This window comes from Calypte anna, chromosome 3 (assembly GCF_003957555.1).
Source record: "Calypte anna isolate BGI_N300 chromosome 3, bCalAnn1_v1.p, whole genome shotgun sequence".
Taxonomy (NCBI): Eukaryota; Metazoa; Chordata; class Aves; order Apodiformes; family Trochilidae; genus Calypte; species Calypte anna.
Window position 1 is genome coordinate 1302911 of NC_044246.1, and position 19939 is coordinate 1322849.

Below are 19939 nucleotides of genomic sequence, written 5' to 3' on the forward strand. Positions count from 1 at the left end.
AGCAAACCCAGCTTTCCCCTTTGCACCAGAGCTGCTTGGGTGGGATTTGGGGTGGAGTTTTTGGGTTTTATTTTCAAGATTTCAAGGAGGTAGAAAGCAGAAAGTCCCAGTGCACCATAAAATGGGGGCAGGTTTTCTTCTGCCTGCCAAGTTTTGATGATGATAATGATGGTAACAACAGCAACAACAACAACAACAACAATAACAACTGTTTTATTATTATCTCAAAAACACAATCCCCAAACTCTTAACTTGTGGGGATTAGGAAGAACTGAGGCACTGCTGGAGGCAGCAGGACAGTAGGAAGGAGCCCCTGATGTATGGATAGCTATAGATACACACCCCTGACATATATAATCAGAGTCCAGAGGTTCTTGCCTGGGCTGGGGGCTGGGAGGGGGTTCAGTGATGGAGAAAAAACCCCGGGGGGGGGCTCAGCATCCCCTGCTGGGTCAGGGGGCTGGGGTCACATCCAGGGCTGGCAGGACGTGTTTGCAGCAGGATGTTTTCCTCCTGGGACACAGACACTGCTGGGACCTTTCAGGCTTTTTGATAACCCCAAGGCTTGGGGAGGGAGGGAAAGCTGCCAGCCCCCCCTCCCCCTCCAGCCAGAGGAGGCTGCTTTGCCCTGCTCAGCAAATCAAGAGGTTTTAATTTTTTTTTCAGCCACTGAACCCTGGGTTTGATTTCTTTCCAGTTTGGCTGGGAAAGCATGAATGCTGTCAGAGATCTGAAATACAAGCAGGGCTGAGGTTTGGTTTGGGTGGTTTGGTTTTCCTGTTTGGGTTTTATTAAATTTTTAAAATTATTATTTTATTTTAATTTTTTTTTTACCTGGAAGAACTTGGGGGCTTTTCTGCTGCCCTGAGGTTCAGCCCCTGAGGTTCCTGCCCAGCCAGAGCTGTGGGGATGAGCTGGGCTTTGCTCCCCAGGGCTTGGTTAATTCCTTCTCATCCTCAGCAAACTCAGCAGGAAGGGAAAGAAAGGAACTGGCTCCAAGAACCCAGGGCAGGGCGAGGAGCTGGGCACGATGGGGACAGCTCTAGGAAATACTTTTGCAAACAGTTTATTCACTGAAAACTTGTAAACCTCAGCCAAGAGTAAAACAAAGAGAGAAACTGGGATCCTGCTGGGGCTTGGGAGCACGGGAAGGGTTTTATAGCCTGGCTAGGGAGGAGCAGGAGCTGGGGAACCTGCTGCCAGCTGCCTGGCCCCAAAGCCATCAGCCCAGGGTCATTCCCTGGCTGCTTCCTGCAGGGAATTATCCAGAGGTTAGAGAGCATCTTTAGGGCTGCCTGGACAAACTCTACAGAGCTCCAGAGGGGCACAGAGCCCCCAGCTCAGGACCCAGCACTCAGCATCCCCCCCTTGGGATGCAGAGCATCCCTTTCCAGAGGGGTCCCCTGGGGTCCCAAGATGCTCCAGCACCCAGGAACACATCCCAGCTCCCCAGGGCTCATCCTGCCCTGAAGAAGAGCAACAAGGAGGTGCCATGGGGGATATTCCTGACCCCATCTCCTGCCCTCCCCAGCTCCAGGGCCCAAATGAGCTCTTTAAACCCCGAGGTGCAGGGGCTGTGCTGGCTCCAGCCCGGGCAGATCCCCTTTCCCAGACATTTATTGTGCTTTAAGGGCTTAACAGCTCCCAGCTGGTGACCTGTGAATGAGCTGGCTGCTCACAAAAACCTGACCCCAGCTGGGGGATGCCCAACCCTGCTCCCCAGGCTGGGAATCTCCCCCTGGGGTGGGGGCAGAGAGAAGGAGAACGTAGTGGTGGGAGAAACATCAGGTATTGAGGGACCTCGGGAGATTGGGGACTCCCCAGGCACAGAACCCCCCAGCCCAGGGAGCTCAGTGCTGATGGGGACATTGTCCCTGCCCCCCCCAGAGGTGACCACCCCCACGGAAAGGGCTCTGCCACTGCTGCTGGGGGCTTTTTCTCCAGCAATACCCTCAGCTGGGGGGCTGGAGCATCACTCAGCAGGCACAGCCCCAGGGATGCAGGGAGCGGGGCCCAGGCTGCTGTTCCAGGGAAGGAAGGAATCATTTGCTCCCAAAACTCACATCTCAGCACAAAGCTGTGCTGGGGGTGGGCTGGGTTAACCCCTGCAGCACAGCTGAGCTGCTCTGTGGCAGGGCTGGGACATCAGCCATGAAAAGAGAGAGACTCTGGGGCATGGAACCCCTGGGAGCATCCCAGCAGGACAGACTGACTCTGGGATCTGGGTGTTTGTCCTAACAAGCAAAGCTGGCTGGGGGAGGGGGCAAGGGGAGCAACCTGGGGCAGCCCACCTTCACCCCCTGCCCTGCTCATTGTTTCCCTGAAGGTTTCCAGTCCTGGAATTTCCTTTAGAGGGGCAAAACAATATCAGGAAAATCAGGGTTGTTGGGTTTGGGTTTGGTTTTGTTTTTTCTTTTTCTTTTTCTTTTTCTTTTTCTTTTTTTTTTCTTTTTCTTTTTATTTCTTTTTGGTTTTTTTCTTCCTAAAAAGCCACCAGAGGGCTCCTTGCCCCCCATGTGGAACGAGGCCCCCTGCCCCCCAGGCTGCCTCTCCCCCCTAGCAGACCCCTCCCAGCACTGGTTCCCTCCCCACACCAAACTCAGCAGCATCAGGAGGCAAAGTGACTTTTCTTTCCAGAGGCCCCACCTTGTCCAAAAGCAAATTCTTTTAAAGAAGAGAAAAGAAGAGAAAAGAAGAGAAAAGAAAAGAAAAGAAAAGAAAAGAAAAGAAAAGAAAAGAAAAGAAAAGAAAAGAAAAGAAAAGAAAAGAAAAGAAAAGAAAAGAAAAAGCCTCCTTCTCCCCCCTCCCCTAAAAGGGACTTTTCTCCACTTTTGCTCTGGGCAGCACCAGCTGTCCCTGGAAAGCACTGGATCTCCTTTGGGTGCCTCACCCAGCAGCTCTGGCACAAACTTTGGGGTTCCCCCTCCAATCCAGGCTGGGATTAAGAGGATAAATCCCTTTGCAGTGCAGCTGCTGGGGCAGGAAAGGAGGTGCCCAGGACCCCTGCTGCCCCCAGCTCTGCTCCCAGGGACCCCCCCCAGCCCTGCTCCTCTGCTGGGATAACTCCAGGCTCTGTCCCAGCCTCATTTCCTGACAGCACTCAGGAAAAAAAAAATAAATAAAATCATAAAGCTCCTTCTCTGGCTGTCCCGAGGCCGGGGTGGGGTGGGGAGGATGCTCCCGGTGCCTCCCGGCCCCTCCACCCACCCTGAACAAAAGCAGGATGAGGCAGCTCGGGGCAGAGCCAGAGGGATCCTCCCGGGGCTCCTTCTCCATCCCTGCCCAGGGGCTAAAAAAACCCAAATCTGCTTGAAATTAGGGGCTTGGAGGGACTGGGATTGGGGTGGGGATGGGAATGGTGTGGGATGGAATGGGGATGGGATGGGATGGGGGGCAATGGTGATGGGATAGGGATAGAGATGGGGATGGTGTGGGATGGGATGGGATAGGATGGGATGGGATGGGATGGGATGGGATGGGATGGGATGGGATGGGGAGGGTGGGGGGAAATCCCCCCCTCCCTGGAGTATCCAGAATCAGTTTGGTTCTCTCTACCTGGGAAGTTAGGGAAGGTTTTCTCAGGGCCCCAATAACTCTTCCTACCCTGGGTTTGCATAAGACACTTGGTACTAAAAGCATCTTTTTGGGGATGTGGCTCCAGCTTCACAGCCAAAGGGGTCCCTGCCTGGGGGTGACCCCCTGCCCTGGGACCAGAAGGAAAACTGGCAAGAGATTTCCAGCCAATAATCCAGAAATAATCAGAGGAGAACTCAGGGAGCAGGAGGTTTTCATGCCCAGGACTTTCCTTACTTGATTTTTTTTTCCCCAGTGTGATTGCTGGAGGAGAAAAAAAGATTTTTATTCAAAATAAACCAAAATTAAAGGACATGCAAGAGGTTGGAGTTATTGGTTGGAGTTCTTGAGGAGAAGGTAGGAGGGAGGCAGCCCCTGGGGACCCCTGGGCGAGGAGAGGGGGTCCCTGGGGGCTGTTGCAGGGTGGGTACCTCTGGCAGGGCCCCCCAGAGGTGTGGCATCCTCTCTGAAACAAAGGCTCCCTCTGCTCTGCCAGGAACTCCCAGCCCTGCACTGACTGCATCCCCATTCCTGCACAACCTCTTGGCTCCTTTTTCTTCTCACAAAGGCAATGGGTGGGCAGGGCTGAGCCTGGTGGGGAGCAAACCCCCCCCCCCAGCTGTGTCATGTCCCATCCTCTGCAACCAGGGAGGAATTTTCCAGCAAACATTTGTGTTTTTAAGAGCAAGCAGGACCTGTAACAGCTTGGAGGGCAGAGCTGGCTGAGATATAGATATATCATTCTTTTTCGTTGCTTTTCTTTTGAGGAAAACGTGCAAAAAAACGTAAACATGGGCAGCAACAGAGCTGCTTTTATTCACCTGTTCTCTTGGAAGCAAATCCCAGATGTGTTGGGAAGCACGGGATCCATCCTGACACCAGTCTGCCCTCCAGCTCAGCAGCAGCAGCAGCCACAGGCAGTGGGAAAAGGGAAAAAATGTCATAATGCCACTGGAAATCCCACTTTTCACACCCCTGGCTGGGGATGGAGCCTCTCCCCTGGCTTCAAAGGGCAGTGGGTGCTGCTCCAGCTCTGGGTGCTTTGAATCCAGGGAAGAACTTGGCTTATCTGCTGCTTTTTGCCTCTGGGTCTCCCAGCATCTCCCATCTCCTCCCGAGGAGCCAGAGGTTTCCAGGAGGAGCCCTGACCCTTTGGGGCTGCACAGCCCAGAACCTGGGGTTGAGTTCCAACCCTTTTCCTGCTGAGCCTTTTGGAGTGGGAGCTGCAGCAGAGATGTTTGCCCAGGGGAAGGGGGGGATGTGCTGCTCCCACACAAAACCCCAACCACCCTCTAATCTGATTTAACACATCCTAAATCTCTCCTTCTTCTCGGGCTCAGCTATTCTGCTCCAGCAGTAATGATACCACCTCGTTTGGTGACTTTTTGTTTGTTTGTTTGTTTGTTTAACTGAAATGATGAAATCAATCGCCATTAATTTTAATTGGAATTTAATTGGCATCCCTTCAGCAGCTGACTCTTTCAGACCTCTTTCTCCTCCTGATCAGAGAGGGGCACATCTGAAATTAAAGCTGGGCCAGCAGGGTGAGGCACCTGAGCCTGATTTTTTTTCTCCTCCTCCTTTTCAATATTCCAGCAGAGGTTTTGGTGTGTGAAGAGTTTTGGCTTCTGCACCCGAGGGGAAGGTCTGTAGAAGCTGCAGAGTGGAGATGTTCCCATTCCACATCCGAGGAGGGAGGAACTGCACGGCTGGCAGCATCGTTTTCCTGTTCAGCTCTCCCTGCAGCCATCAGCCCATCTGCAGCTCCTGACAGGGGGGTGAGTTCCAGAGTGGTGAAGGGACCCCCAGTGCCCACCCAGCCCCCCCTCAAATCAGACCAGAACCCAGCTGGAAGTTGGGAAGGAGGAGCTGGGAAGGAGAAGACGGGAAGGAGTAGCTGGGAAGGAGGAGCTGAGCAGCCCCAGGAGCATTACCTGGAGGGAACCACACCTTCCTCATCCTCAGGGCTGGGGAACGGGATGATTGGACTCAGTTGCCTCTGACTGCCTGGACAGATGTCCCCTGGGGTGCCTCTGGTTGTTCCCAGCTGTGCCAGAGAGCTGGGAACCCCCCCCTTGGGATTTCAGGCCAGGAAGGTGGCTTGGTTGGTTTTGTCTTCTTGGGCAATTGGGTTCCAGTGACTCCTTCTGGGTCAGCTCAGACCTCTGGGCTGGGGGAGGCTTGGAGGGAAGGCAGAGGGAGGGGGAGGGGGAGGGTTGGTTTGCTTGGCAGGGAAGGCAGCACCAGGAGGAGAGGGGCTAAAGCCACCACTACTGGGGGCCATCCTCCTAGCCCTGGTGAGCACCTCAACCCAAGGAAATCATCCAGAACTGCTCCTGAGCTGCCCAGAGCAGCATCTCTGTGACAGGAGAGCCCCAGAGGAGCAGGAGCCACCAGGAAACATCCCCCACAGACAATGCTGTCACTATTTCCCCCTGGTCCTCCCCACCCATCCCTGGTTTCCCCCCCCAAAGCTTTTCCAGGGAAGGACCAGGACCAGCAGCACAATGTGGGCAGAAGTCCTGCTCTCCACCAAAGGGTTTCCTCCTTTACAGTAAAAGAGCATCTGAAGTTTTTCCTCTGGGTCCTGGGAGGAGGAGCAGGGCGATGCAACCTGCCAGGCACTTCCATTGGTTTTATAACCCATTTCCCAGTCTCTGGCTGCAACAGGAACCCCTGGAGCACTCTGTGCCCCTCCTGGGCCTCCAGCCCCACAGCCCCAGACTCTGCCAGCCTGGGCCTGGGGCATCTTTTCCCTCCCTGGTAAAACACCCCCTGGGGATGGGGTGCTCTGCTCCTGCTGTTCTGCTGCTCAGCTGCATTTCTCCACGTCCATGATATTTAACCTTGGGATGTCATGGCCAAAACATCTCTGCCAGCTGCACAATTAACCATGGTCTTGTATCTGAGCCCCAAGAGGGACATTGCACCTGCTTTCCCAGTAATACAATACAGGAATTTATCTGTATTCCCACCCCAGGGATCAGAACTCCCTGAAAACTGAGGAAAAGGCCCAGCCCTTGATGGCCAGGGCTGGGTGGGAGCTATGATGTGTAGTGTTAGGTCTGGACCTGGTGATGACACCTTGTCACCCCTGACCTTGCCCCAGACCCGGGCTGTCCCTGAGCTGAGCCACTGGCAGGGATTTCTCAGCACCAGGATGTCCTTGGAATCAGTGAAACATGGGAGTTGTTCTGCTTGGAAAAGTCCTTCCAGATCACCCAGTCCAACCCTTCCCCCAGCACTGCCAAGGCCACCCCCACCCCATGTCCCTCATCCCCACATCTCCAGGGTCTGAAACCCCCCCAGGGATGATGGGGACTCCAGCCCTGCCCTGGGCAGCCTGGGCCAGGCCCTGACAACCCTTTCCAGGGAGAGATTGTTCCCCAGCTCCAACCTAAACCTCCCCTGGCACAACCTGAGGGCCTTTCCTCTGGTTCTACCACTTGTTCCTTGGTTCCTTCCACAAAAAACCCAAACACAACACACAACAGCTGCTTAAAATAATGATGATAATAATATTAATATTAATGCTCACCAGTCTCTGCCCCTTAATTCTCATTGCACCATGAAATTAAGCACAGGCTTTGATTTGAGGGGGGGAGGATTTTGGTGAGTAACCAGCACTGGGGGCAGCCTCGGGCTGGTCCTCACCCCCCCATCTCCAAATTTCCGACCCCCAGTGCTGCGGGATGCTCCTCACCTGCCGGCACGGGGGAGGAGGGGGACAGAGGGCAACCGGGAGGGCCCTGCCCGCATCCCCCCGCCCCCCATTTGCAGTGGGGAAGGGCCGGGGAGGGGGAAGGATGTGCGGGTGAGGGATGCGGGAGGAAGGATGCGGGAGGAGAAGGGATGCGGGAGGGGGGATGCGGGAGGAGGGATGCGCGGAGGGATGCGGGAGCGAGTGCGGGGGGCGGGCTGCCGGCAGTCGCCAGGGCAACCTGCCTGCATCTCTGCCGGGCCCGGGTGGGGAGAGCCCGGAGGGACCCGGCGGGGGGCTGCGGAGGGGGGCGGCGGGGGGCCGGGTCCCTCCCTCCCGCCGCAGTGCCCCCCCGCAGAGCAACGTGTCCCGCAGGGAGCGGGGACGCGGCCGCTGCTTTATCGGCCCCGTCTTCCCGAGACCTGGATTTTTTTATTTCATGTTTTTAATTGATCGTTTGCTTGTTTTCACGGGAAAGCTGATTTTTCAAGGGGATGGGGGGGGGTAAAACCCGCATCCCCACCCGGCGACCGCGGCTCGTCTCTCACTTTAAAAAGGTCCGGATCCTCCTGATCATCTGATCCAGGTCAAGCGGGACTTGGCAGCACCGAAACCGGCGGATCCCACCCCAGCGGCTCCCGGCTCCTGCTGCTGCCCCCCGGGAGGACCCAGAGGTAAAACATCCCCCCCCCAGCCGGGTGCCTCCCGCTCGCTCGCCCCGCGGGATCGGTGGAGCCGTGGGGGTTGCAGAGCTCCCTCAGGGCAGCGTGGATTCCCACCCCGTGCCTGCGCTTTGCAGCCCGAGTGCCCCCCCCTTCCCTCAAAAAGGGCCGCAGGGTTAAGCCCCCAGAAAGGATGCTCCGGCCTGGGGAGGGCACTGCTGCTGCCCTGAGGAACGATGTGAAGGCACCCGGGCAGAGGGGGAGGGGGTGGATGGAGGGGAGGAGGGGACCCCCCCGGCTGGGCACCCCAGCTCTCATCCCCTTCTCTCTCTGCCCGCGCCCCCCCTGCAGGCTGGCCCCCATCCCCGGCCCCGGCCCCTCCATGGACCACCACCACCACCGAGCATGAGTGCCGACACCCAGCAGGTCCCAGCGGGGGCCCAGCTGGCCGGGGTGCCCCTCTGGACCGTCTCCAGCTGGGCCTCCTCCGAGGTGCCCCCCAACAGCAGCCTGGGCTCGGGGGAGGCCGGCCGGCAGCAGGGGCAGGCGGAGTGGGGCAGCAAAGCGGGGGAGGTGGTGGGGATGGTGGTGATCCAGTGCATCTACGCCCTGGTGTGCCTCCTGGGGCTGCTGGGCAACTCCTTGGTCATCTTCGTCATCCTGCGCTACGCCAAGATGAAGACGGCCACCAACATCTACCTGCTCAACCTGGCCATCGCCGACGAACTCTTCATGCTCAGCATCCCCTTCGTGGCCACCTCGGCCGCCCTGCACCACTGGCCCTTCGGGCGGGCTCTGTGCCGCACGGTGCTGGGGGTGGACGGGCTCAACATGTTCACCAGCGTCTTCTGCCTGACCGTGCTCAGCCTGGACCGCTACATCGCCGTGGTGCACCCGCTGCGGGCGGCTACCTACCGCCGGCCTCGGGTGGCCAAGATGGTCAACGGGGGCGTCTGGCTCCTCTCCTTGCTGGTGGCTTCTCCCATCCCCGTCTTCGCCGGGACGGCGGCCACCCGCGACGGCCGGGCCGTGGCTTGCAACCTCCTGTGGCCCAGCCCCGCCTGGTCGGCGGCTTTCGTGGTCTACACCACGCTGCTGGGGTTCCTGCTGCCGGTGCTGGCCATGGGGCTCTGCTACCTGCTGATCGTGGGGAAGATGAGGGCCGTGGCCCAGCGGGTGGGCTGGCAGCAGCGCCGGCGCTCCGAGGGCAAGCTGACCCGCTTGGTGCTGATGGTGGTGGCCATGTTCGTGGTCTGCTGGTTGCCTTTCTACGTGGTGCAGGTGGTCAACCTCCTCCTGCCCGGCCGCCTGGACGCCGCCGTCAACAACGCGTCCCTGATCCTCAGCTACTCCAACAGCTGCGCCAACCCCATCCTCTACGGGTTCCTCTCCGAAAATTTCCGGCACTCCTTCCACGGGGTCCTGCGCCGCTGCCTCGACACCGGCCCCTGCTGCTGCCACCCCCGGCGGGGAACCTCCCGGGAGGAGGAGGAGGAGGAGGAGGAGGAGGAAGAGCCCCTCGACTACTGCACCGCTCCCCGAGGGGACGACAAAGGCAAAGGCTGCATCTGCCCCCCCCTGCCCTGCCAGCAGGAGCCCCTGCACCCCCAGCCCTGCTGCAAGCCCCCACCCCTCCTGCCCAGGACCACCGCCTTCTAGGGGCTGCCCCCCGCGGGCAGCGGGACGGGGATGTCCCCTGATGTCCCCTGTCCTCCAGCCAGGGGGATGCCAGCCCCGGAGGGGACACGTTGCTGCTGCTGCTGCTGCTGCTCCCTCCTGCCGTGCGGTTCCACAAAATAAAAAGCCATAAGACCGGCCCCTGATAACCCGAATTCTGTTGGCTAATTCTTGCCCTGGCCTCGGCTAGGAGCCCGGGGCCGTGAGGATTTCCAAAGGTATTCATGAAACGGGGAGTGTAGCCGAGAGGTGGGTGCCCCCCTGGGTTAAAAACTGCCCCTCCTTCTTCCCCAGAACACGTTCTCAAAGATGGAGAAATTTAAAAAAAAAAAAAAAAAAAAAAAAAAAAAAAAAAAGCCTGCCATCCCTGGCAGCTCTGCAGCAGGGTGAGGGGTAGGACTTCAGCAGCTCTGTGGAGCCTTGAGAGCACAGGATTGTATCCAGCCCCTTGGATTTAAAAACAAAACTTAAAAAGGTAAAAAACAGTAGAAGAAATTATGTAAAAACAAAAAAAAGGGGGCGGGGAGGGGGTTTCTGAGCAACTGAAATCAGAGCTTAAGAGTAAAATAATGGTGCCTGGGAGCCCCGACCCCCCTGCAGAGAATGGGGGAAAGAAAAAACACTTCAGTCCCCCCATATAAACCCCTCCTCCCCCAATTCCCAGGATTTTAGCAGACACGGGACCAGAATTGTGTTTTCCACCAAAAATCCAAGGAGAGCTGTCCCCTGCAGCACAGGGAAACATCACCCCAGTGCTCCTGGACATCCCTACCCACTGGAACCTGAGCTGAGCAGCAGTGCTGGGGCCATCCCAGCTCCCCAGGTAGCATCCAATCAGCCATTTCCAGCTCCATCCTTTTTTTAACTTTGTCCTTTTCATCTTCTTCTCCATTATTTATGGCTCATTCCTTCTATTTTAATCACAACGATGAAATAACTGGCAGGGCAACATTTGCAGCCTGATGCTCTGCTAAGAGCCCACAGCTCCTTTTGATTAATGTTTTTTTTTATTTATTTTATTTTGGGGGGGTGGCTTCTGGCTTCTGTAGCTGTGCGAGGAGAAGCAGGCATTTCTTTCGGGAGGGGGAGACAGAACATTCCATGAGCAGCTTTCTTATAAACCAGACTGTAAAAGCTTTATTGGTTCTACACACGAGATCACCATGTGATTGGGCATTGCATAGGGTATAATTCCAATATTTCCAATAAATAAATAAGTATTTACAGATCTGCTGGGTGTATAAAACGGGGAGGGGGGGCGGGGGGGTGGTGTTGAACCATTTACATGAGGAAAGCCGGGGTTCATACAACACCTATTTTCATCTTTATTTCCCTTGGAGGACGCAGTGCAGCTCCAGCCTATTGGGACAGAGGACATAAATCCCACACCCCTCTGAGCTCCACAGCCCCTCTGCAGCATCCAGACACCCCCCACCCACCCCCCAGGCAGAGTGCTGGCTCTGCAAGGCTGGAAAAATGTATAATTCCCAGATTTTCCCCCAGTTTGTGGCTGGGAAGCAAGAAGCAGGCTGGATCCTGCCCTGTCCCCCCCTCCCTCCCCAACCCGGGGAAAGTTTCACTGTGAGCTTCAGCTCTGGGATAAAGACTGAAGGAAAAAACAGGAAAAAATCCTGCTGACAGGAGGGGTTGGTTACGTGGGTTTGTGAAAAACAAAGCAACAAACCCCAAATAGTTTAACCCAGGAAAACTGTGGAAGGAATTGCACGGGGAATGAGAGGCTGGGAGAAACCTTTGCCAGCATGGAAAAAACCATCCTGGTGTTCTCAGGACCCACATTTAACTTCTGTGCCCCAGGAAAAAAACCAAAACCAAAAACAAAAAACCAAACCTTAAACTGTGAGATGGAATAAAAATCAGGCATCTGAGCCCTCACACGGGGCCACTCAGCAGGGTCCCTGCTGTCACTGGTGATTTACAGTGAAAACTGCTCAGCAGGCAGAGGTGAGAGGCAAAAGATGGGAGGGGGGGAACAAAAACTGAGATTTCTGCCAACGAGCAAAGCAAAGTGCTGACCACAGGATTTTTGCTCCTCTTTCCATCACCCAAAAACCCAAAACTGAGCCCAGATGGATGGCAGGAGCATCCTAGCTGCTCTCCACCCCGGGGAAACAGCCATGCCCAGCCCAGCAGCCTGCTTCCTGGCCAAGCAGAAGGGAAATTGGGGCCAGGCGACCTTCCACAGCCCACAAGGACTTGGCCAGCCGTGGCACACGTGCTCTCCCCCCCATCGATGAGGATTTAAACAGTTCCAGATGGAAATGTCACTCCTGTATTTTCCTTGGAGCCCCTTCCAGCTGCCAGCTCGAGAGAAGGAAAATCAAGCCCGGGAGGGCTCTGTGCCTTCCAAATTCCCTGCTCTCTGGAGTGGGTATTGCAGGAGCTGGCTGGGAAGCAGGGAGTACTCTGAGGAGTGGGGGTGATCACAGCTTTTCCCAGCCTCAAAGGACCTGCAAGGTCATGGAGTCCAACCGAAATCACCGAGTCCGGACTCGATGATAATGATTCTTTTATCATTAAAAAATTGCAGGGTGAGAGGGAAAGGAAATGTTACCCAGTTCTGTCCACCTCCCCCTCTCTCTCTCCATCCCTCCATCCATCCATCCATCCATCCGTCCATCCGTCCCAGTCTCCCTACAGTTTCTGGCCAGAGGTGGCACAGCTGGAGCTGACTGGATGAAGTCCCATCTCCTTCTCGTGGGGGCTGCTGCACTTGTAATCCATGGTGGCGGGGGGGCTGCAGCACCTCTTTGCCAGGCAGTAGCCCAGGGCCAGCAGGGCCAGGGCAGTGCAGAGAGCACCCAAAGTGATGCCTACCAGCACACCGGGGTGGAGGGGCTCCACCTTGGCTGGGGGGGTCCTGGTGGGGACGGGACTCTGGGGCCCGAAATCCCCTGAGGACTCCCCGTCCTCATCGATCAGTGGGATTTCCACACAGTGGTTCTGGTTGTGGAGATAGTAGCCGTCCTGACAGTGGCACTGGTAGCCCCCGGGGTGGTTGGTGCAGTTCTGGGGGCAGTAGTTCATGTCACACTCATCGAGGTCCACGCAGACCCTCTGGTCCTCATCCAGCACGAAGCCGTCGGGGCACTCGCAGGAGAGGGTGAACGGGTCACACTGTGCCTGGCACTGGCTGCTGTTGCAGTGCAGGAGGCACCGGCTGGGGTCCCGAGGGTCCACGGCGTAGCCGGGGAAGCACCCGCAGAGGTACCCACCCCCCTCGGGCACCTCCTCGCAGTGCTGCTCGCAGGGGGCTCGGTAGCAGGGGGAGACGGGCCGGCAGCGACCCTCCAGCATCTCGTAGCCGCTGTGACAGCGGCACTCGAAGGCCCCCTCGGTGTTGACGGCAGAGCTGCTCGCACAGCCCGGGCTCCAGGGCGCAGTCGTCGACGTCCTCGCAGCTGCTGCCGTCGGCCGCCAGCCGGTACCCCGCCTCGCACATGCAGATGAAGCCGCTGCCGGCCACCACGCAGTGATGCTGGCAGGGGGCTCCGGCGCAGGGCGAGCCGCAGCCGCGGCCGTCGGGGGCCAGCACCTTGCCGTCGGGGCAAGAGCAGCGCGGCTGCCCGCCCTCCTCCTCCTGCTCGCAGGTCCCTTCGCAGCCGCCGTTAGCCAAGCGGCAGGGCCAGGCCCCCCCCGGGGGGTGGTCGCGGCTCCATCGCAGCCCCCCGCCGTCCCCTCCTTCGGAGCGCGCAGCTCCAGCCCCATGCTTGGGATCCGGGCGAGGCTGCCGGGGGGAAGAGCCAGAAAGTCCCCGCCGAGGGCGCCGAAGGGGGTGGTGTAGGTGACGAGCAGCCCCTCGACGGGGGCAGGCGCGGGCAGCTGCCCCCCGTAGTTGTACTCGCAGAGGAACCCGTCGGCCGGCTCCTCGCACTTCTGCTCTTCCCAGCGCAGCTCCCGGGACACCGTCACGCACCTGTCCCCGCACCTCCGCCGCCCCGTCGAAGGTTCCCAGTTGGCGTAGTCGGTGCGGCCGTCTCCCGTCACCCACTGGAAGCCCCGCAGGCGCTGAGCCGGGTCCGTGCAGGGCTGGGGCAAGCGTAGCCCGAGCCACAGTCGCCCGCTGCGGTTCTGCACCAGCAGGGCGATGGCATCCTCCGCCACCGTCGAGCGGACGGTCATCAAGTGCCCCCGCCGCCCCTTCGCACTCCGCGCTGGCCTCCGCGAAGGGATGGGACCCCCAAAAGATGCCGAAGCAATCGTGCTCCAAGCACTGGGCGCCCGAGGGGGCAGGGGCTGCGGTTGCCCCTCCGGCCCCAGCCCCAGCAGCAGCAGCAGCGGCAGCAGAAAGCCGCCGCATGGCGGGCGGCGGAGGGGCCGACCGGAGCGGCGAATCTCTGGCATGGCTCTGCCCGTCCTCCCCCCCCGATTTATAACCCTCGCCGCCGCAGGAAGGAAGCGCCTCGGGGGACGGGCCGCCGCCTCTCTGCCCGGGATTGCGGAGGGAGGGGCGGGTAAATCCCGGCAAGCCGCTCCCCCACCCGCACCCCCGCCCACCCGCTTCCCCCTTTGCCCGACCTCCTCCCGGCTCCTCCCTGCCGAGCCGGTCCCGGTCCCGGGATGATCCTTACGGAGAGCTGAGCGGTAAGAGGGGGGGGCTGCGCTGTCCCCCGGGCACCCCCTCGAGATGCTCTCGGAGCGGCTTTCCCGGCCCCGAGGGACGCGCGGCCTTCGGGGTCTGGGCAGGAGCAGGGAAAAAAAGATTTTGTTCTCCCTCTGGGCAGCACTGAGCCGGGGCCGGGATGATTCCTCCGGAGACCTGGGGGGGTGACATGTCCCCCGGGTGCCCCCGCGGGATGCTCCAGGACAGGTCTTCCCGAGGGGACGGGGAACCTCCGGTGCTGGCCTCCCCGGGAAAAAATCGATATTTTCTCCTCCTGCAAGCACTGGAGGGACAGTAGCTTGCTGAAGGACACCCCAGGAGGGGGGTCAGGCACCCATTCCCCCAATCTTTGTACAGCACCATCCCAGAACCCAGAACAGGTGAAACAGGTGAGACAGAGGTGTGCCTTGCAGTCTGTAGCCTGGCAAAGCAGTCCTAGAGGATTTGAGGTTAAATGGGATGCCAGAAGGAAAAAAAAAAATTAAATTGGGATTTCCCTATGGCTTTGGACACCAGCCCTGGTGCTGTGGATAAACAGGGCTGGCACGGCCTTGCTCTTGAAATGAAAGAGAGTGAGTGTGGAGAGGGGCTGACCCGTGATTGTTGTGCCCTGCTTTGGTAGCATCCCAGCTCCTAGGCTTGGGCTGAGCCCTGTCCTCAGTGCCCCCTGTCCCCATGGGCCCCTTGGCTGCTCCTGGCCGAGCAGCTGGACTCTTTCCATGGTTTTATCTCTGCAGGATCCACCTCTGCTGCCAGGACACAGCCAAGAGCAAAATAAAAATGAAAAGCAAACATCCAAAGCTTTGCCACGCAAAGCAGAGGGGTAGTTGACCCTCCTTTTTTTTCCCCAATTTTGAGTGGTGTTTGTAGCAGGAGGCTCACCATAATTAGCCCTGGGGATCTCCCAGGGAGTAGCAAATCCATATTTCCTTGCTTTGCTCACTGTAAGGAGGTTACTTCACTGAATTGTTGTGGTTTGTAACGTCCTCCCCAGCCCTGTGTGGTCTGTGCAGCTCACACGAGGCCATGGGCATCGATTCTAGGGCCAGATGGGGGAAAGAGTAATGAGAAGCCATAATAATAATAATAATAATAATAATAATAATAATAATAATAATAATAATAATAATAATAATAATAATAATTTTTAAATCACCAAGGAAACTGTGCTGCAAAGGCAGCCCAATGGAATCAGGAGCTTGTCTTCCCCCCTGCCTGCCTTCAGCCTCTTTTCCCAACCATCCCACCACCATCCCACCATCATCCCACCACCATCCCACCATCATTCCCACCACCACTGTCCTTCCAGGACAATGTCCAGGAGTTGCCATTTGCTGCTCAGACCACAGGGGGAGCCCTGGAGAACTCAGCTCCTGGCCAGCCGAGCATCCCAAACAAGGATTCCATGTCCTGGGAACCCTCAGCTCTCTCACCTGGACGGGAAGGAAAAATCCCTGGGTTTGCGTTTCCTGGAGTGTGATGTTGCCCTAAGCAGAGGTGTTCCTCTGGGAAGGGGGTGGATGGCTGAGCTTGGGCCCCGTGCCCATAAAACAATTCCCTTCAGAACTCAGCAATGCTTCCTCACCACCAAAGGGGAACTGGGGGCATTCCCAGAAGATTCCCGCAGGGCTTGGTAACGCCAGCCTCTGCTTTAGTAAAACCTGATGTTCCTGCAGTGTTCGTTTAGGGTTTGATTCGGTTCGGTATTTCCCCACTTCTGGCAGTCCTTTTGTTTTCCTTTTTATTTCCCTTTTCCTTTGTCTGTTTTCAGAGGCAGAACAGGCAAAGATCAGGGGAGGCAAGGCCGGGGCAAAGAGCAGAAAGAGAAAGGGGACAGAACGTGATGGCTGACAAATAAAATGACACCGAGGGAGTTATCTTTCCTTCTTTTTTTTTTTTTTTTTTTTTTTTTTTTATTTATTTAAAGCCGTTAGGAAAAACGCGACCAATATTCCCTTTTCAAGGCTGCCTGGTGAGAAATATGTCAAAAATTTCCCGGAGCAACTGGAACCCTCCCCACACGATGATTCCTCAGCCCCGGCAGCCCCGGGCCTGGGGTTGCTGCTGCCAGCGGGAGGGAGATAACCGGGGCAGGAGGACCGGGGTTAATCACCCTCGGATTGTGTCCATCCCGACCCCCTGACTCACAGCCCTTCCTGCTGACATCCCGCTTTTCCTGCGGCAAGGGTGATTAATCCCTCTCCTCCCCAGGGACGTTCCGGGCTGTCCCGGGTGATAAGGGGATGGGGGGAGCGCTGGGTGGGAGTCACCCGGGGGGCACTGGGACCCGGGATGGGTCACTGGGGTGTGGGTCGTGGATTTTCCTGGCGGGTTTGTGGGGAAAATGGGGCTCCTGCTGTCAGAGGGCTGAGGGTTGTGCACAGTTCAATGGGGTGTAACAGCAGAGGATGCCAGAACAGAACAGAGAGAACAGAAATAATGTAATGTAGTTAATCGATATAATACAAATATCAATATGCCATATAAATACAATGCAGTTAATATCATAAATGAATGTTATTAATGCAGTACAACACAAATAAGATCAGAAATAAGATGTAATTCAATTAATATAATATTGTAAATATTAGATAATAAGATACAGGTACTATCACTAATATGATACAATATTAATAGTATAGGAAGGTACAGTTATAATAGATACAGTGTGTGTATATACTATAGTATAGTATAGAGCATAATTAATACAATAGAATACAGTGAAAGTAATGAAATGAAATGAAATGAAATGAAATGAAATGAAATGAAAGAATACAATGAAAGAAGAGAGAAGAGAAGAGAAGAGAAGAGAAGAGAAGAGAAGAGAAGAGAAGAGAAGAGAAGAGAAGAGAAGAGAAGAGAAGAGAAGAGAAAAGAGAAGAGAAGAGAAAAGAGAAGAGAAGAGAAGAGAAGAGAAGAGAAGAGAAGAGAAGAGAAAAGAGAAGAGAAGAGAAGAGAAGAGAAGAGAAGAGAAGAGAAGAGAAGAGAAGAGAAGAGAAGAGAAGAGAAGAAGAAGCAGATAATAATGTACTATAGAATTAACAGAATAGAAAAATATAATTATTAAATTGCTATGTCCCCAGGCAGGGACCTGCACGGTGCTGCGAATGCTTAATTGGCTGCTCATTAATTAAGAGCATTCCTCGGGGCGGGTTTGCCTGGCGGGAGCTGTGCCTGCAGGGCTCTGGGGACAGCAGGGCTGGGATGGGGACAGTCAGCTCTCTGCACAGCCTCTCCCTGCTCTTCAGCCCCAGTTGTCAGCCCGGGCACAGCAAATACAGCAGCGGGGGGTCTGAGCTCAGCCCTGGAACAACACCCAGGAATATTTTTTCCCCTTCTGACTCGTATTTTCTCGGTTAGCTCTTGGCCCAGGGCCAGGGAAAGCATCCGGTGCTGCTTCCCACAGGGATTAGGGTTGCCCCGGGCAGGGGGGTTGCAATACTTGGCATGGTTCAGTGTGGGATTTCCCCTCCTCCTGTCACCTTTACCTGGTGACACACCTTTACACCTTGTCCCATCCCTCTGACTCGGCCCCAGCTTCACTGACTGGGGGGTTGGGTTTGGGTTTTGGGTGGGTTGGCTGGTTTGTTGGTTTGGGGCTTTTTGTTTGGTTGGGTTTTGTGAGGTTTTTTGGGTTTGTTGTTTGGGGGTTGGGGTTTTTTTTGAGGATATTATTGGTTTTAAGCACTACTGAAGGCAAACATCAATGACTGATACAATGGCAGTCACAGGTTTGGGTCTTGGTGTCAGGGAGGTTTTTTCCCCATCTTTGTGACTCTTCCCCATTTCAGGATGCCCTTCCCTTGCTGGGGCATCTTCTGGAGGCAGCTCTGACCACCTGCCATCCTGCAGCTTGAATTCACCCAGGGATTTCTGTGCCCAGTTACTGGCAGAAAAGCAGATTTCCCCCCTCAAACAGAGCTACGCTGAAATCAACAAGATTGCTTCAGGGCTTGGACTTCACTCATGGGTTTAGGACCTTGCTTGTGGGGTTACAACCTTGCTTATGGTCTCAGGACCTTTCTTGTGGGTTTAGGATCTCACTTGTGAGTTCAGGATCTCGCCTGTGGGTTTAGGACTTTGCTTATTTGGTTTAGGATCCAGCCCAGATCATCCCAGTGCTCCCACGCCACAGGCTTGGCAGGCATGGGGTGAATGAATGAATGAATGAATGGCCATTGCTCAGGCCAGGGGGCTGAGACCCCACTGACTTCACCACATGTGGGATGAACACTGCCAGGGGACTCATTAGCACCATCCAGCACAGTGGGAAACACAAGGGTTATATATGGCCCACATCAAGAGGTTTTGCTTATTTATTATTTTTTTAATTTTTATGTTTATTTATTGTTTATTTTTAATTTATTATTCTTTTGCTTATCTATTGAAAACGACTAAAGCCACGTTCTGCATTCATCTTTATTGGTGTGCCATCAGAAAAGCAATGTACAGCACTATTCAAGGAGCTGTTGCTATGTACAGAGCACCTCAGAGGTGTCACCAGCCAGCCCATCATCCCCTCTTGGCTCAGCAGGACAGCCCCAGCTCTTCCTTCCCTCAGCACCTCCTTTAGGAATGGGGAGAGGAGCTGCCCCAGGAACCTCTGTGGGACCCCCTTGGGCAGGGGTGGACATTCCCTCTCCTCTGGGACAGGGCACCTGGTCCCATCCCTGTTTGCTTTGAGGGATTCAACAGGCCCTGGATAACTCCCTAAGGAGGGACATGGATCAAAACGTTCCTGCTGGGCCTGTGGCAGGAAGGAAAGGAGCCCTGAGCCCCCCCAGGTGTAATTGCACCAGTGTGCAGGGTGCTACATCAAGAAATATCCCAGTGGAGAGAAGCCCAACTAAAGCTGACAACAAACCTGAGCCTGGACCCACTCCACGGGCAGTCCCATGCACACACCAGGATGCACCAAGGTCACCATCAGGGAGCAGGGGTACAAACAGCACCTCTCAGATTTGTACCAGCTCTGAGCCCACATTTATGCTTCCTTTTCCCTTTTTCACACCCAGCAGCTCACTGATACCTTAGCCAAAAACTGATCAAACCCCTCCTGGGACTGTCAGGGTCTGGAGTCCCTGCAGGGCAGGTGCCTGGGGCTCCTTATCCCGCTGATGCCGATGGCAGGATGAGTCTTTGCTTAATTTATTCCTGGGTTCTCTGCCCTGCTGGAGCCCAGACGGGGCAGGAATTTTCGGCAGGATTTCCAGGAATGCCAGGGCTGCCTTTCCCTGCTTCTCCCAGCCGCTGCTCGGAGAGAAGGAGGAGCGGGCAGAGCACTGAAAACGTTTCTGCCAGCTACACTTTCCTGCCTTGTTTTGCTTTGGCGGGTTTGTTGTTTGCTTTTCGTTTTTTAAAATGATTATTATTATTCTACAATGAAGACGGAAAAAAAAAAAAATAAACCAACCAAAACCAACAGGCAGGAAAGGGTTTTCCTCCCCACATGGAAGAACAGGATGCAGGTCGCTGCCTTCAGCGAACTCCTTTGTGTTCAGTTCCCATTTCTGTAGCAATTAAGTCTCAAGGAGACAATAAAATCAGCAAAACCCTCAGGAAACACATGTACCCTACAAATCACATCCCTGTTCTTCCCTAGCACCATCCCACCTCGTAGGGCACGGGCAAATAAAGATGTGAGAGCTGCGGGATGGGGAGCAGCCCCTCCCCCCCCCATATTTTTTGGGGAGGTTTCATGGTGAA

The 19939-nt window shown here is 55.8% G+C and overlaps 2 protein-coding genes across 2 annotated transcripts; one reads left to right on the forward strand and one right to left on the reverse strand.

Moving 5' to 3' along the window:
* Positions 1-8340: 8340 nt before the first annotated feature.
* LOC103534065 (somatostatin receptor type 4) lies at positions 8341-9594 on the forward strand. Its single transcript, XM_030448706.1, has one exon. It carries the CDS (start codon positions 8341-8343, stop codon positions 9592-9594), a length of 1254 nt encoding a protein of 417 aa, XP_030304566.1.
* Positions 9595-11430: 1836 nt separating this feature from the next.
* LOC115598012 (thrombomodulin-like) lies at positions 11431-13974 on the reverse strand. Its single transcript, XM_030446667.1, is given in 5 exon segments — positions 11431-12975; positions 12977-13315; positions 13318-13761; positions 13763-13860; positions 13863-13974. Coding segments are annotated over 5 exon segments (1704 nt in total). The 3' UTR covers positions 11431-12264.
* Positions 13975-19939: the final 5965 nt, after the last annotated feature.